Source organism: Oryza glaberrima, chromosome 8 (genome assembly GCF_000147395.1).
Source record: "Oryza glaberrima chromosome 8, OglaRS2, whole genome shotgun sequence".
Taxonomy (NCBI): Eukaryota; Viridiplantae; Streptophyta; class Magnoliopsida; order Poales; family Poaceae; genus Oryza; species Oryza glaberrima.
In genome coordinates, this window is record NC_068333.1 from 1,293,357 (window position 1) to 1,309,727 (window position 16,371).

The 16,371-nt window shown below is 46.8% G+C and overlaps 2 protein-coding genes and 1 pseudogene across 2 annotated transcripts; 1 reads left to right on the plus strand and 2 right to left on the minus strand.

The window, feature by feature from the left end:
* Nucleotides 1-879: 879 nt before the first annotated feature.
* LOC127782926 (E3 ubiquitin-protein ligase WAV3-like) lies at nucleotides 880-3,059 on the minus strand. The gene has a single exon (XM_052310206.1). The coding sequence runs from the start codon at nucleotides 2,989-2,991 to the stop codon at nucleotides 880-882; it is 2,112 nt and encodes a 703-aa protein (XP_052166166.1). The 5' UTR covers nucleotides 2,992-3,059.
* A 6,315-nt stretch (nucleotides 3,060-9,374) lies between these two features.
* On the plus strand, nucleotides 9,375-13,048 carry LOC127782004 (glyceraldehyde-3-phosphate dehydrogenase, cytosolic). The gene is made up of 12 exons (XM_052309078.1): nucleotides 9,375-9,482; nucleotides 9,615-9,638; nucleotides 9,755-9,855; nucleotides 10,143-10,258; nucleotides 10,351-10,450; nucleotides 11,053-11,199; nucleotides 11,283-11,343; nucleotides 11,426-11,523; nucleotides 11,948-12,090; nucleotides 12,320-12,403; nucleotides 12,531-12,620; nucleotides 12,715-13,048. Exons 1-12 carry the CDS (start codon nucleotides 9,479-9,481, stop codon nucleotides 12,758-12,760), a joined length of 1,014 nt encoding a protein of 337 aa, XP_052165038.1. The 5' UTR covers nucleotides 9,375-9,478; the 3' UTR covers nucleotides 12,761-13,048.
* A 1,541-nt stretch (nucleotides 13,049-14,589) lies between these two features.
* On the minus strand, nucleotides 14,590-15,898 carry LOC127782935 (uncharacterized; annotated as a pseudogene).
* Nucleotides 15,899-16,371: the final 473 nt, after the last annotated feature.

Consider the following 16,371-nt stretch of genomic DNA (forward strand, 5'->3'; position numbering starts at 1 on the left):
TTAGTGTCTAGAACACATGTTCATATCATCGTCATTAGCTATAGCCCTTTGAGTTAGCCATGATTGTCATCGAACACTTATGGGAGCTCAAGAAAACAAGCCCATTCTAGCCAAATAAAAAAAATAAGTAAGAGTGAAACTTTTAAGAAAAATAAGATGTCTTTAAATATATCAGAACGCACAGATATAGATTAAAATATAAAAAAAATTGAAGCTCATAAATTTTGGGTTCCCTGATCGGTTGCTCAAAGACGGCAATGCCATCAACTCACTAGCTCTCTATGTATACATGCTACTCTTTGGCATTAGCCATCATTGCTTTACCTTCTTTGAACAACATTTTTTTCAAACTTTTAAACAATTTTTCTCCTAAATTATCTAGTTACATCGTTGTATCAATTGCAATTGAATCTTTATAACGAGATACCATATCATTATATTATTTATAATAATAAAAATAAATGAAAAATTAAGTTATAAATACTGAAACATTACATAATACTTCATATAATATCTCAAGAACAATATTAAACATTTGCAAATGATCAAGTGAAACATTAAAAAGGACTTATTAAAACAAACAAATTACACAGCATGCAAAAAAAGAAGTGTTGCAATACAATTAAGTTTCACTTAAAACATTTGTTTTTACAAGTGAACCATCTAAATTTAACAGTTAAAACATATAATTATTTTCTCTAGAATATAATCATGCGAGAATTTAATTATAACAAATTTCTCCACTATACATGGTCTTATTATTACTTTAGACCATATCCAAAGTTGCGCAAAACGAGACAACGTGGACAAATGCAAGACATAGTAGACAAACCAAATTTCGAAGCATTTCAAAATGCATGAGTAAATTCAACTGAAATATTATAGGTTCTCCTTCTCGTCATCTGAGCTGCCGGCTTCTTCTTCAGTTCGGACCAGATCCAGAAAGCTTAAGCTTCCGTCGCCGCCCTCTCTTCTCTTCCGCGACGACTCCACCATGCTCCGCATCGCCGGCGTCACGTACCCTCCAAGCTCCATGTCCATGAGAGAGAAAGATGCGCGCCCCGCCGATCCACGCATCGGCATTGACCACGTCGGCGCCGCCCTTCCAAACAGTTGCACCGACGTGGCGCGCTGCTGTGCGTGCGAGCTCATGCCGGCGAGCATGCACGCGCGCCCGGTCTGCTCGTACTCCCGCCTGCTCGCCACGCGGGCGCTCAGCTCGCGCAGCTCCGACACCAGCGCCGCGCACCTGGCGTCGCCGGCGAGACCCCGCGTCGACCGGGCGAGCGCCTCCTGCCGGCGGTCGAGTATCGCCTTCGCCGCCGCGTGCGCGCCGCGCTCGGCTGCTTCTTGCGCGGCCGCGATGTCTTCGGTTGCCTCCACGCGGAAACGCTCGCGCTCCACCTCAATGGATGGTTCCATGGTGGTGGTCACCTCCACTGGCCTTTCCACGACGGCGTCCTCGCCGGCGACGACCATCTGCTGCCGACTCGCGGTGTCGCGGTAAGTGCAGCTGACCTTGATCAGTTCCGTGGCGTCTTCCCCGGCGCCGGCTGCTGGCACGTCCACGAACACCAAGAAACGCCTCTCCTCGTCGGCGTAGAGCTCGCCGACGTCCACCGACGCGGCCCGGCCGTCGGCTTGGACGAGGCTCTCGTAGCGACCGGACTTGACCGACCGGACGCGAACGCCGGGGTGCGAGCACGCGACGGCGATGCGCGCCTCCTGCACGGTGACCGAGAGGAGCCCGCCGATGCACTGCGCGAACGCGTCCTGGACGACGGACTGGTTCTCGATGAAGGAGAACGTGCCGCCGGTCTCCTCCGCGATGGTGTGCATCGCCGCCGCGTCGTGGTCGGTGCCGAAGCCGAACGTGTGGACCGGCAGGCACCGGCCGCCGGAGCGCTTGAAGGAAGGTGGCACGAGTGCACTGTAGTTCTTCGAGTTTAACCTGTCGTTCAGATTGTATGTGTCCTCGCCGTCGGAGAGAAGGATGACGCTGGCGACGGCGTTCCGGTAGCGCCTTCCGTCGAGCACCTTGGCTGCTTCGACAAGGCCCTTGAGGATGTCCGTGCCGCCGCTCGCCGCGAGGGATTCCACGGCGCTCTTGGCCGACGCCTTGCCGTCGTCGGACATGCGCGCGAGACGGATCACTCGCCGCGCCTCGCCGGAGAACGACACGATGGCGAGGCGGTCGTCGGGACCGAGCTTATCAACGACGAACCCCATGGCGCGCTTCAGCAGCGCGAGCTTGGAGCCCGCCATGCTCCCGCTCACGTCGAGCACCGTGACGAGGTCGAGCGGCGCGCGCGCCGCCGCCGCCGTCGCCTCCGCGGCGATGCTAGGAGCCTTGGCATGGACAAGGACGGCGAAATTTTCCCTGCTCATGCTCCTCGCCACGGCCGTGTGCTCGCAGTGCGTCGTGACGACGAGCGCCCCATTGTTCGCCGGTGCCACGCCGCCACCTTGTGCCGCTACCGGCGGCTCCACCGGCTCGTCGTCGCCGTACACGTGGCTCACCCAGAAGGGCCCAAAAGTCGGCGGCGGCGCGGGAACGCCGCCGGGAAAGAAGGTGGACGGCGGCGCAGGCGAAGGGTTTGGCACGGCCACCGTGTCGCGCCACCGCGCGTTGCACGCCGGGCAGATGACGCTGCCGGAGAAGCAGCGGAGGTGGAACGTGTGGCTGCACTCGGACGTGACGGTGGGCTGGCTGTGGTCGATGACGCCGCGGCATTTGTCGCACGACGACCATGGCCGGACGCGCATGGGAAAGCCCGTCGTCTGTCCAAACGGCGTCGTGCTGCCTCCGGCGGGTTGCGGCGGCGGCTTCGATGGCGCGTTGGTCCACCGCGCGTTGCACGCCGGGCAGACGTCGGCGCCGGAGACGACGCAGTGGAGGTGGAACCTGTGCGAGCACTCCGCCGTCAAGGGAGGCTCCCAGAGGCCGAAGTCGCCGTGGCAGCCGTCGCAGCGGCCTCCCGCCGACGCCATGGAATCGTGGATCGGACGGACGGTGGCGTCTTGGCTTGGATAGTTGGATCTTGCAGAATGCAATGGGATTTTGGGAATGGCTGGTCTGTGTGTCTGCTGCTCGTTTGATCTCGTATTTAAAGGCAAGTTTGTCGGTTTGTCAAAATAATTACATTACTGAATTTTGTACTATCAAAATTTTCTACTGAGTATTAGCTGTAACACACAAATGTGCACATGCATCATTATGATGCGTGGCCTCGTACTATCGAGTTGCATGCATCGACCAATTCAATCCAAAAGCTTAAGCTGATGAGAAAAGGTGGGCAATTCACTTTATATTCCAACATGTACTCTTAAGATCACACGGAACAGGAATCATAATTGACGCACACGCGTCAGGAAGGAATGTCGCGTGCGGTTTCTGACAGAGCGATGACAAAGCTCAAGGTACGGGGGCGGGGGTGAGGGTTATGGTCTCGGGGCTGGGGTGGGGGAGGTCAGTGCTAGGAGAGGGAAGTGGGGGATTGAGTTTAGAGGGATGGCATGAGAGACGGCGAACCCGGTGGTAGGCGGTGGGCAAGGGCAGGTGGCGGCAGTACCGCCAGATCACAGGGTCAGCGGCGGGCGGTGATGGTGGCGGAGGCAAAGCAAGGTGAGGGGGAGAAGGCCGGCCAGGCGGGGCCACGGCAATGAGGCCAGGGCAGTGTCACGGCGAGGGGAGGGGTGGAGAAAGAGTTAACCTAGTCAAAGGGAGGAGAAAGGGGACTCATCGTAAGGACGTTGCCATCGCCGTCGCTGTCAGAGCAGTTTGCTGAATGGAGCTGAAGGCCTGCCGGGGGGCCGTCGCCGCCATCGTCTACTCGCTTGCTCGCTCACGTGGATATGGGAAGATGGGGGGAGCGGGAGTGGATAAGGGACATGTGTACGGCAAGACGCAAGAGGAGTGTGCGCGAGTTTCGCTCTTGGTGCGTGTGCGCGAGTTTCGCTCTTGGTGCGCATGCGCGATAACTCCACACAGAAGACCAACGATAACTCCATATATATCCTCATTATATATCTTATTCAAATTGTACGTATATAATTGATATTCCGATACAACAACATTTAACTTTGGTGTGTAAAGTCATACTAGAAGTGGTTGGTCATGCTCTTTCCCTCTCCCCACGCGATCAATCCAATGCACTAGAAGAATCGTGCCAACTCAATTGTGTTAAATCATGGTAGCTCCAAGAACTTCCATTCTTAAAACAATCAAACAATCATTTCACATTCTTTTACCTACATACATATAGCTAGTGATGTGTCCAGAAATTTTGACGTAGGGAGTAAAATAACTATAGACCGAACTTTGATACTAGGATTTATGCTAACAATAAACCAAATTTATATGCCCCTAACACTCTTGTCAAGTTGAAAACTGTGCGTTCAACCGGCGCGACGCGGCTAAGGACAAGTAGGAATTTGACATTTGGACTATATGTTTCCTAGTAACTGCTACTCCATTGACTTTTGTATATTTTACTATTTTGGAACACAATAGTACTACTAGTTCGTTGCGTTTGCTTGAGCTTAACGCTAATCATGGAACGATGGAAGTCAGTTACATCGTATAATTATTGGAGATAGACGCGTAGCGTACGCCTATCTATCTGTAGAAATTGATTTCGATCTGCATCGGAGATTCCGAAGTAACTACAGCTAAACAACAGAAGCACTACTAAACAACCGTGATCGAAGTGGCCGTCCCTGAGGGCGCGGGGCCGGAGCGACTGAACAGGACCCCATTTTCCAGGGGCCCCTAGGCCCAAGACTCTGAATATACATGTTCAACCTAATACAGTAGGAAATTAAGAACACACCAGATGATCAGATGATGAGTCATCGTACGCGATACGTCTATTCGTTTTCCAATTTTTTCCCGATTCTTCACAATCGCTCGTCCGTCATTCCACCTTCGCCGTTCTCTCTTCTCACCTCTCGTCTCGCTCGTCTGCACGACTGCATCCGCTGGCTGCTTGCTCGCTCCCCTATGCTAGATTAGAGCTAGTGGTGGCTGAACGGCCTGCCGTTCAGCCGTACCTATCGGCTGCCACTGACGTATGTTTGTATACCCCTCTGTCGGCTGCTCTCATCCTTTGCTGTGGTGTGTGGTCTGCTCCTTGATTCGTCCCGTGCTTCAGCGATTTACCACTCTCTCACGGTGAGTATTGAATTTTAATGTATATGTTATTAGGTTTATCTACTATATGCACAGGGCCTCCGAATTTCACGGGACAGTACAATGCATGGGGATACGAAGACCGAATATGTCTACGGAGTACGGACTACGGTACCCATTTTTGCTCCATGGCCGTTGAAGACGACGGCTAGGCAACTTTTTTTAAGTCCATTTACTTTTTTAGACTTTTCATTTAGCCTAAAACTCCCCGTTCGAATTTTACACCGGGTGTATAACACCCTAACTTTCAATACAACTAGCGGTTTTTAGCTTGTTTTAGCCTATGTTGATGTGGTGTTCCATTCATTGGGTATATAGTTTTTGTACATACTGCCTATATGATATGATAAGTATGTAAACTACTTGATAGTTTTTGGGTTGGGAATGGCCTGAAGTGTACCAAAATCACCATAAAACCGCTTTCCGGAGGGAGGGGGGGGCAAAATGTATGGTATTGATAGTTGGGGGGCGTCATGTGCCCTGTTATGTGGTTGGGGTGTATCTTGGACCAATACAAGAGTTGAGGGAGGTACAATGGCCTTATTACTTTGTTGGGGCTTTTGGCTGGTGAGCATTGTTGGGCTGCGAATTTTGGAGAAGGAATCATGTTTGGATCGTATTTTTCGAAGGAATATGTTCATTTGTGGTCCCTTAACACGACAGCTAGTTCGATTTTCGTCATGAACCAAAATACCATATAAAACGGGTCCCTCAATTGTCAAAACCGGTGCAGATGAGATCCCTCGGTGGTTTAGATGGGTGTTTTGGCTGACGTGGCGCCTACGTGGCTGGTTTGACTTGATCCTCATCCTACATGACAGTGATATGACACTGAAAGCAAAATATAAAAATTCAAAAAAAAATTAAAAAATATGGGACATACATATCAGTCAGACAAAAAAACAGCACCCTTCTCTCTATCTCCATGGCGCGTCGACACCTCCTCTCTCCTTCTTGACTATCCTTGCTCCCTCCTCGAGCTCTCTTATTGGCCGGTGAGAGTGCGCAGAGAGGGAGAAGGGCGGCAATTGGCAGGGAGAAGGGCGAGGGGCGGCAGTCAACCCTTCTCGCCGTCACTTTGTGGCGGCCGTGGTGGGACCTGCAAGCACTAGACCGCCCCGCACGTCGCCTGCTCTGGTTGCCCTGCTCCGCCTAGGTGGGAGAGAGGATAGAGAGAAGTGAGGAGTGAGGATGACATGTGGGGCCAAATGGCCCCACCATTTTTATTATTTTGTGTATGTAACTGACATGTGGGCTCCATGAGTTTTATTACTTTTACGGATAGAATTGCTATGTAAGCGCCACATTAATGTTACATGGGACGAAAACTTAGTCAAAAGATACATATAAACGCCACGTCAGACAAAACCACGATCAATACTCTTATTGAGGGATACTTTGTATTCCGTTTTTCAGTGTCTGGCAACGAATTGAGACACAGGATGGTGCCGATATTGTCTGCCCTGTGGCCTTTTGGGCTCCATGGGTTGCGATCGGTGGCCTTTCTTATATTTGGCCGAGTTTAGTTCTAAACTTTTTTTTTCAAACTTTTAACTTTTCCATCATATCAAAACTTTCTTACACACACAAATTTTTAACTTTTCCATCACATCGTTCCAATTTCAGCCAAACTTTCAATTTTAGCGTGAACTAAACACACCCTTTATTTTCCAAGGAAAATTGCTGTGCGATGTATTCAAGTTAACCATGTACGTACAGTACGATCGAAGCGAAGCTACAATAATCTTGCGATCAATCAGCTTATCAAGCCTCGCCTTTTTTTTTTCTTAAAAATAGGAATTTTTCAAGCTTTCTAGTACTGGTAGTAATCGCGAGTAGTTAGTTCAGATTTGGTATCGTGTGAGATCAACTTTTGTGTCATAAAATTTTAAAAAAACTACACCTTTATTGCCAATTTTTTTAGACTGGTCTTTATTGTTAATTTTAACCTTACAATTATCAGATTTTGGTAGGTTAATAATCGAAACACTTATTATAATTGTAACTATACCAATTTTTAAAAAACATGGAATCTTTCACTCTCAAAAACTCTGCCAATATATGGTAAAACTTTGAACTAAACGTGTAAATACTGTTCGATAACATCAAAACATACCAAATTTCGGTAACACCAAATATCGATAGGTTTGAAAATAACAAACAAATTGAAGAAGCTTATAATATCACCTTGACACACATTTCTTTCTTCCTATGCCTCCATAACAAAACACTCTCTAGATTCTAGAGAAAACACAGTGTTCTTGCTTATTCCAAAAAGAAAAGTTTGACGAAGAAAATGAAGCATAAGGAACGAAGAGGAGTCGACGGCGACCGCCCAGCCAACGCCGGCCGCCGCCGCGAGCGGTCGCCGGTTTTTGCGAGACCTGACAGGCGGTGACGTGGACGTTTTCGGAACCCCCGGGTACACAGATGACGACCAGCTGGGAGAAGCATCTGGAAGCTAGTGGGTTTGTGTGGCTGGGGTATATTCCCTCCCGTGGCATTCCCGATATTATCGCCGCCGCTGCGTGGTGGGCCCCCGGCGGCGCCACGGGATGCTCGTCGCTGCGAGATGTGCGGATCATCCGTGGCCACCATCCCTGTTGTCTCTGTTTTTTTTTTCACGTGGATGGACGATTGGGAATTGGGATTGCAGCCGGGTGTTTTTTTTTTTTTTTGCTTCACCTTGTCTTGTTGCCACCGGATGACCGGAATGTTGGCAACAACACATGATGAACAATCTACTTGCATATAAGAATGTTTATAATCTTTGTTGTTTTATTTAAAAAGTTCACAGACTATTTTGATTTTTGACAACCGATGTAGAGGAATACTTCCCTCGGTTTAGAAATTGGGATTTATTTATAAGTTATACAAAGTAAATATAAAATGGACGGTGCATATTGATTGAGGTAGAATATTACTACTGTTTATTCTTTTTGGAATATACTGCAAAACAACACTAATGAAATGTTCGGACAAAACTTAAGGCGTCATTATGATTATTATTACTCACTCCGTTCCAATATAATAGAGCAAGTTCAATAGTATAACCCACTACTAGCTCCAATTTATCTATAACCAATCTAATAGCCAATTCATACAATAGTTGCTTACTATACTATTAATATATGGTCCCGCCTGTCATACACACATTGCGTCTTGGAGTCCGTGCTGCAGCTGGCTACAAATTTGGAGCCCGCTGCTCTTCTCTCTCATCGTTTATCTTATTAAAATATGTTTATAGCTGGCTAATAGCCTACTATTGTACCTGCTCTAATATAAGGCACAACTATTTTTTTTATGTTCTATAATATAAGGCATGCATTCATGCATACAATTAATTAGGACCTTTTCTCCATTAAATTGTTGTTAATTTTTTAAATCCTCCACCCTCAAGATTTTTAATTCTATTGGATGCATACATTATATTTATTAAATTGATTTAAACTAAGAGATGAAAATAATTGTTTATTGATTTTGGGTTAAGAGTGGTTGTGCCTTGTATTATAGAACGGAGGGAATACTAGCTCTTAATAATCTGCAATAGCCAATAGATCAGAGACATACATCCATCAGAGGATCCGGATTCGATCAGGTGAGTGCCGGACAAACAAATATGCGGCGCCATCGCCCGTCGCCGCCGGCTACTTTCTGTTACCCCGTCCCAATCCTTTAACCAACCAAACCACGACACGTAGCCAGAAATACCTCGACACGAACACCCCTATAGCACACCACACCACACCACACCACAACACAACACGACACGATCAGTTCAACTTTTTTTTTTTCCTCTTTTTTCAAAATTTCACATCCTTTTCCATCAATTTTCTTTACCCCGCATTATTGCAGTCTTGCAGAGAAAGAAGGAGCAAATATGCCCTTTTCTATTTCTTTCACCTCCCCTGATTCTTTCTTGCGCGGGAAACCACGCCCCGCTACGTACTCTACTCTACCCGCCGCGCGTCACTAGCTAATGACACGTGGGCCTCGCCCATGCCCGGGCCCACACGTCAGCGGGACACCTCACCTGCCCGCCCCTGCGCTGAGGTCACCCACGCACCTCGCGCTTAATTTATTTGTTTCCATTTTTATTTTTAATTTTTTTCCTCACGCTTTCTCGGTTCCATTTGGCTTTATTAATAATTAATTAGACTTTTTCCTCTTGGCTTTATAAAAGAGAGCGCTTAAACCCTCTCCACCTCTCCATATCCGGCTTCCAGACGCTTCTCTCCTCCTCTAATCTCAAGTCTCTGTCTCGTCGTCCTCGCATCTCCACTCGCCATGGGTAATTATGCTCACCTCCGAATCGAATTAATTCCCCCGTTTGATTACTGCTGGTGCTTCGCGTCCTGATCTGATTGATGTTTTTTTTCTGATTTTTTTGGTGAATTTTCTGGTGGTGTTTTTGGGGACGCAGGCAAGATTAAGATCGGAATCAACGGTGAGTTTGCTATCTGAATTACTACGAGTTTGTGCTGTGCTGGGTGTGGTTTCGTTGGATTTGTGGTGATTTGAGTGGGGGGTTTTTTGTGTGTTTGGGATTGTGATTTTGTTCAGGTTTCGGAAGGATCGGGAGGCTCGTGGCCAGGGTGGCCCTCCAGAGCGAGGATGTCGAGCTCGTCGCCGTCAACGACCCCTTCATCACCACCGACTACATGGTACGCTCTTCGATCTGTGGGTTTCACCGTCTTCATGTGCAGATCTAGTCGTTTGTAGGGTTCTACAGTGGTTTTAGCTCAGATATACATTTGCGTGCTCGCTCAAAGAGATGTTTAGTGGTTGGGAGTTGTTTTGATTGTGATATGGCAGTTAATTTTCCCAGATCTGAGTACTTTTTTTCGCATGTTTAGTTGCTGAATTATGCTGTTTGCTACTGCATATGGCTTTGATTTTCGTGTGGTGTGCTCACGATTGATGAATTCTATGTTGGTCGTGTGATTTGCAGACCTACATGTTCAAGTACGATACCGTGCACGGCCAATGGAAGCACAGCGACATCAAGATCAAGGACTCCAAGACTCTGCTCTTGGGCGAGAAGCCGGTCACCGTTTTCGGCATCAGGTAACTTGATATTGATATTACAGCTTAGATGAAAGTAACTTGTTTATGGTAGCGAGCGTGGAACTGATGTTTGATCCTGTGCAATTTGAAAGGAACCCTGACGAGATTCCGTGGGCTGAGGCTGGTGCTGAGTATGTCGTGGAGTCCACCGGTGTCTTCACTGACAAGGAGAAGGCTGCTGCTCACTTGAAGGTATTATCACTGTTGCTTTTCATTCCAACAAATTGGCATATTGTTACATATTGTTCCCATGGGATTGCATACAAGCAAGTAAATAATGCTATGGTTATTTTTAAGAATTAATGGATGTAGTTAGATTACAAAATCTTACACGATTTTGCTAATGATGGACACCTTTGTGTAAAAGCATCATTATCTAACTAAAAGAAACTAAGCAATCCATGGTTTTTGATTATGCATAACTAAATGTAGGCAGAGATGTGCCACAAGGGGAAAGCTCATTAAAATTTGAAGTTTATGAACCCCAGTGATATATGTCAAGGTCTTTGCATTTACCCAAAAAGATTTGGCCTGCAAAGTTAAGAGAATGACTACCTAAGTCTCCTAAAGTTAGGATGATGCATCACAAAGCAGACAGCTCCTAATTCTTTTGCCTTAATTTCTTAAGTATTAGCATATATAACTTATGGCTTTGTGTTGTCAATTTAGTTTTTTTTATTACTTGATGCCTTGTTTATTTTTACTCTGAAAAGTACTTGTTGTGCATCTCCCTTGTTGCATAAGTTAGCTATTTCGGTGCATTTTTTATGCTTACATGGCTGTTCTGAAAACAGGGTGGTGCCAAGAAGGTTGTCATCTCTGCCCCGAGCAAAGATGCTCCGATGTTTGTCTGCGGTGTCAACGAGGACAAGTACACTTCAGATATTGATATTGTCTCAAATGCTAGCTGCACCACAAACTGCCTTGCTCCTCTTGCCAAGGTATTTTTCTTTCCGAGTGACAATTTTCTACTTTCAGTTGGACTTTTGGTTTGGTTCTTAATTGACTCGTTATCATCCAATAGGTCATTCATGACAACTTTGGTATTATCGAGGGTCTGATGACAACTGTTCATGCCATCACTGGTAAGACTTTCTTGGCTTTTTGGCAGCTAATATGAACATCTAGATGTTCTGTAATAGCTAACGCTGATGTACTTGTTTTCAGCCACCCAAAAGACTGTTGATGGACCGTCCAGCAAGGACTGGAGGGGTGGCAGGGCGGCCAGTTTTAACATCATTCCCAGCAGCACTGGTGCTGCCAAAGTACGTCATGAACTTCAATGTTGTGCATGCACAACCACAGTTCAAAATCCTCTTTATAGTTTCAATAATTTTGTATTCTCCTGTGTTATGGGGCTGCGTATAGTTTTCTTTTTGACTTTATTTGGGAATGTTAAGTAGAAGACCCAGTGATAATAGCAAGTAACTGCACAAATGGCGCGCTTGCTGATTTCAGCCCTAGAGTTTTTGTTGATAAATGAGCATGTGCGCTGTCTTTATTCAAGTATGAATTCTCTCTCGTGTCCTATGACGAATTGCTTGCTGTTCATGCTTCTGTTCAGAGTTGTTTCTGGCCTGCTTAGGGAAAAGGGGGTGCATGTGGGCGGTAGTTTTTGGTTGTGAAAGCATGTTTTGTTAGTAAAATGGGACTGCAGCCTTAATGACTTCTAACATCAATGCATTGCAGGCTGTTGGCAAGGTTCTTCCTGATTTGAATGGCAAGCTTACGGGAATGTCCTTCCGTGTTCCCACTGTCGATGTCTCAGTTGTTGATCTCACAGTTAGAATCGAGAAGGCTGCCTCATATGATGCTATCAAGAGTGCTATCAAGTAAGTATATAGCTTCCAACGCAAGGGGAATGTACATCTCATTTTGCGCACTGTTGCTAGAACTGCATCTTGTGGCAGGGGATACCGCTCAGTGATGTATGTTACTGAAACATACATGTGAAGGATTCCTAGACAAGTGTAGTTACGTGTGTTGGTGGGTGCAGAACTGCACAAGTTATCCTTAAGTTAGTAGCGTGTCCCTGACGAGAATATGCTAATTGTTTTACAGGTCTGCATCAGAGGGAAAGCTCAAGGGAATCATAGGATATGTTGAGGAAGACCTGGTTTCTACTGACTTTGTTGGTGACAGCAGGTATGCCTTTTTGTCTTGAGAGGCCCTGTAAGAAATCTGTAATGCAGATCTGCTCCAAACTAAGTGGTTACGGACGAACTTTCTCCTGTATGCTATCATTCATTCTCTGTACTCATCTTTGACTCAGGTCGAGCATCTTCGACGCCAAGGCTGGAATTGCTCTTAACGATAACTTTGTCAAGCTTGTCGCCTGGTACGACAACGAGTGGGGTTACAGGTGAGCCACTTGCAGTTCAAACTTTTAACCATGTACAATACTCCATGCCCAATTTGCTCTTACTGATCTTTCTTTTTTGAACTATTTTCTGCAGCAACCGTGTCATCGACCTGATCCGCCACATGGCCAAGACCCAGTAGAATCCTTTTGCTTGCCATGGTATTCCATGGCCGCCGAGCCGGAGATACCGGTATGCTTTGTCTATGCTGAGAATAAAACGTGGACGGTGTTCATCAGGACCCACCCCCTCTGTTAATGCTAGTTGGGATAATGAGTTGCATTTTGTTTTCCAATCTACCTACTTGTAAGTTGTAACGATGCTGATGATATGGACCTGAGTCTACTTTTTTGCTTGTGAAGAACGTCCAGTGCAGTTGTAATTTTGTTATGCTGGTTGCATATATGGAGTTTGTGTTTGGTTCGTGCTACCTCTTCACTTCTGCTTGTTTGTTTGGTCGTGTAGGGCAACGTCTCATGATCAGCTTAGTTTGCTCGTTCGTAGTTGCTCTCAATGTTTATTACTCCAGAATAACGTGGCCTTTGCGATTCAGTTGTGTTGGATACTGGTTAATGGTTGATTGTGAATTTGTGTTGACAGCTAGAAGAGGATTTTGTTGGTTGCTCTCAATGTTAATGGTTAGTGCTACGGCTACCTATGCTACCTCTTCAATGCAAAAGGCAAACTGGGAGAACACTGAACCGACTTGCCGGTCTCCTTGTCTTAACACCTTCCTGATCTCTATAGAGGTCCACCTTCGTGCCGCCGGCTTCCTCGTGCTACAACATCAATCGACATTCCATCTTGTGTTCGGCGCAAAAAGATAGTTGTACTATGAAATCATCAATCGACATTCCATCTTGTGTTCGGCGCAAAAAGATATTTGTACTATGAAATCATCAATCGACATTCCATCTTGTGTTCGGCCCCTCTATAATTAGCACAAAACAAAATTTTGTGCTACGAAATTCACAGGACCTGTTCACTTCGCTACTAATTTTTAACCCTACTAAATTTGGTAGTGTAATAATCCAAACACATTTCAAATAATCTGGTTAAGGTTGGACTTAGAAATTGAATAGGTGAAGTTCGAGTCAGAACTTTTGTAATCTGGCAATCCTTTAAATATGACTATTACAATGTATACGTTGGTTGGGGAGAGGATTGGGGTGTGGCAAGCTACGTTGGTTGGGGAGGAGTGTGTATAAGATGAACTTAGAATTAAATGAACACATCATCTATCCTAAAATATAGGGCTGGTTTGGTTTGAGGTCTAAATTAGACTTACCAATATTTGACAATTTCAATAGTGTTCTGTGTCTATTTGGTTTGAAGCCAAATTTTGGCATGTCTAAGAAAATAGGCCATTTCAATAGTGAACTTAGGCTATTTTGGCTTCAATCCAAATAAAACTTTGTCTTACCAAAATTAATCATGCCAAAACTTGCTAAAATTTGGCATTGACAAAATTTGGTAATACATATTTAGGCCACAAACCAAACCAACCCATAATAACTTAGGATTTGATGAGATTACATTGGGATGAAGAGAGTATAACTTAATTTTATACTCCCTCCGTCCCAAAATATAATCATTTTTAGCATAGTGTCAAGTCAAACATTTTAAATTTTGACTATTAATAGCAAATAAATAAAAACGATCTAAAATTGATATTACTAGATTTATAATTAAACAAACTATCATAAATATGCAACTATTTTTATTTAAAACATCTTATTATTATAGATATTGTTGGTCAAAGTAATATCTCAAATACTATGTCGAAGTTCAAAAATATTTATATTTTGGAACGGAGGGAGTAGGTCCCACCTTATTATCCACTCACTGAAGATGCATTAAGGATATCCTAACACCCCTAATTAATAGCTACTCTCTCTGTTTTTTCTTTAAAAAAAAACTCTAACCTAGCACGGGATATGAACATATATGGTATGTTTAGATTTGTTGTAATAGAATGTGTTAACATTGAATAGTTGGTTTTTTATTCGACGGAGGGAGTACTATGTAATCCTATATAAAGCGAACTGGAAGCTGCTAGGTGTAGAGAGAGTCTCGGAGAACTCAGGCCGATTCACGCATGACGAGCCCTTTCTGAAGCTGATAAGCTGAAGCTGCCACACTAGTTGTATTACGGCTGCTGCTCTGCATATGACACCAGCAGATAGCGCCAACGCCGGGAAAGCATGGCGCCGACTTGCCAGTCTCCATGTCGAACACCTTGGCCTCATCACTGCAATGGTCTATCCAGTACACGCAGTTACCTCTCAGCCCCGGTGCGCCGCCGCCGTCGTCCACGCGCAGCGCCACCGCATTGTTGTTCTTGCCGACGAACACCGAGTATCCCCGGAGATCCTTCGCCGGCAGCCAGCACGGCCGGCGGCGAGGGTAGTACCGGAGAACGAGTATGTGGACGCCGTCGCTCCTCCAGATCTGGTATAGATGGCCGTCGCCGCAGACCACGAGGTTCTTGGAATCGGTGGAGGCGCGGATCATGTCGTGCGGCGGCGCAAACGCGACGGCGGGGTGGAACACCCTGCAGCTGGCCTTGTCGAACAGTGGCTCGAACGACGCCGGAGACGGACGGCGGCGGCCGGCGGGGAGGCGGAGGACATGCACGTCGCCGCTCCTCGTCAGGCAATACACCACCTTCTTCTTCTCGCCCTCGCCGTCGCCTTTCTCGTGGTACGTACACCACGTCGGCGATGTCGTCTCCCTCGGCGAGACGGGGGCACTCGACGACGGTCCATCCGCCGTTCCCCTGATTCGTGAACGTGACGACGCGGCCACCGCCGGTGATCACCGCCGCGGTGAAGTCAGCCCACGTTGGGTTGGGCGCGAACACGACCTTGGTTGCGGCGGCGGCCACGGCCGCCGCCTCCTCCAATGGGACGAACGGGAGACGGAATGGGATCTCCTCGCCGGCGAGAGGATTCATGAGACCCATGATCCCACACCAGCAGGGGTGTTCGACGGCGATCCAGCCATGGCCGGAGCCAACGCAGCGAGATGGTCGTGTGGGGGAGAGGATGGAGGAGAGATCTTGGTGGAGCACGGTGGAGCTCCGGCTGGGGCACAGCCACCGGGCGGAGACTACGCGGCGCCGGTCGCCGTCGCGGACGAGGAGCGACGGCGAGGCCGCCGGGATGGCGGCGCGCCAGGCGGTGCAGACGGCGCGGACGCGGGTGTAGGCCTTGATGGGGAGGTCGTCGGCGATGAGCGCGAGGAGATCCGGCGGGAGATCGCCCCACCCTGCTTGCATGTACGCCACGGGGGCCATGCTCGACTCTCGTCAAAACTGATTGGCCCAACTAATACGGAGATCGGGCTCAATCGGTTATTCAGATTCAGAAACAATTAATACGGATATGTGATTTTTTTATTATTTACATATTTTTAGTAAATAATTAATTTTATTAGTGTAAATTTCACAAAGCTACGGAGGTCAAATTATCGTAAAACTTTAAATTTAAGGTGATGTATCACAGAACTATATATTTAATAATAAATTTATCATAAAACTATACTGATTTAATAATAAATTATCTAAAAAAAACAAAATTACAGATTTAATAATAAAACTAATAAACCGCTGCACATCCCCTCCATCGCCAGCTTCCACCAACGCGGGCATCATGGAGCTCATCGCCACCGCCGGACCACACATGGCAGTTGTCGGACACGCCATCCCCTAGGCCGGAACCTCACCGCCATCGCCGCTACAACTGGATTTGC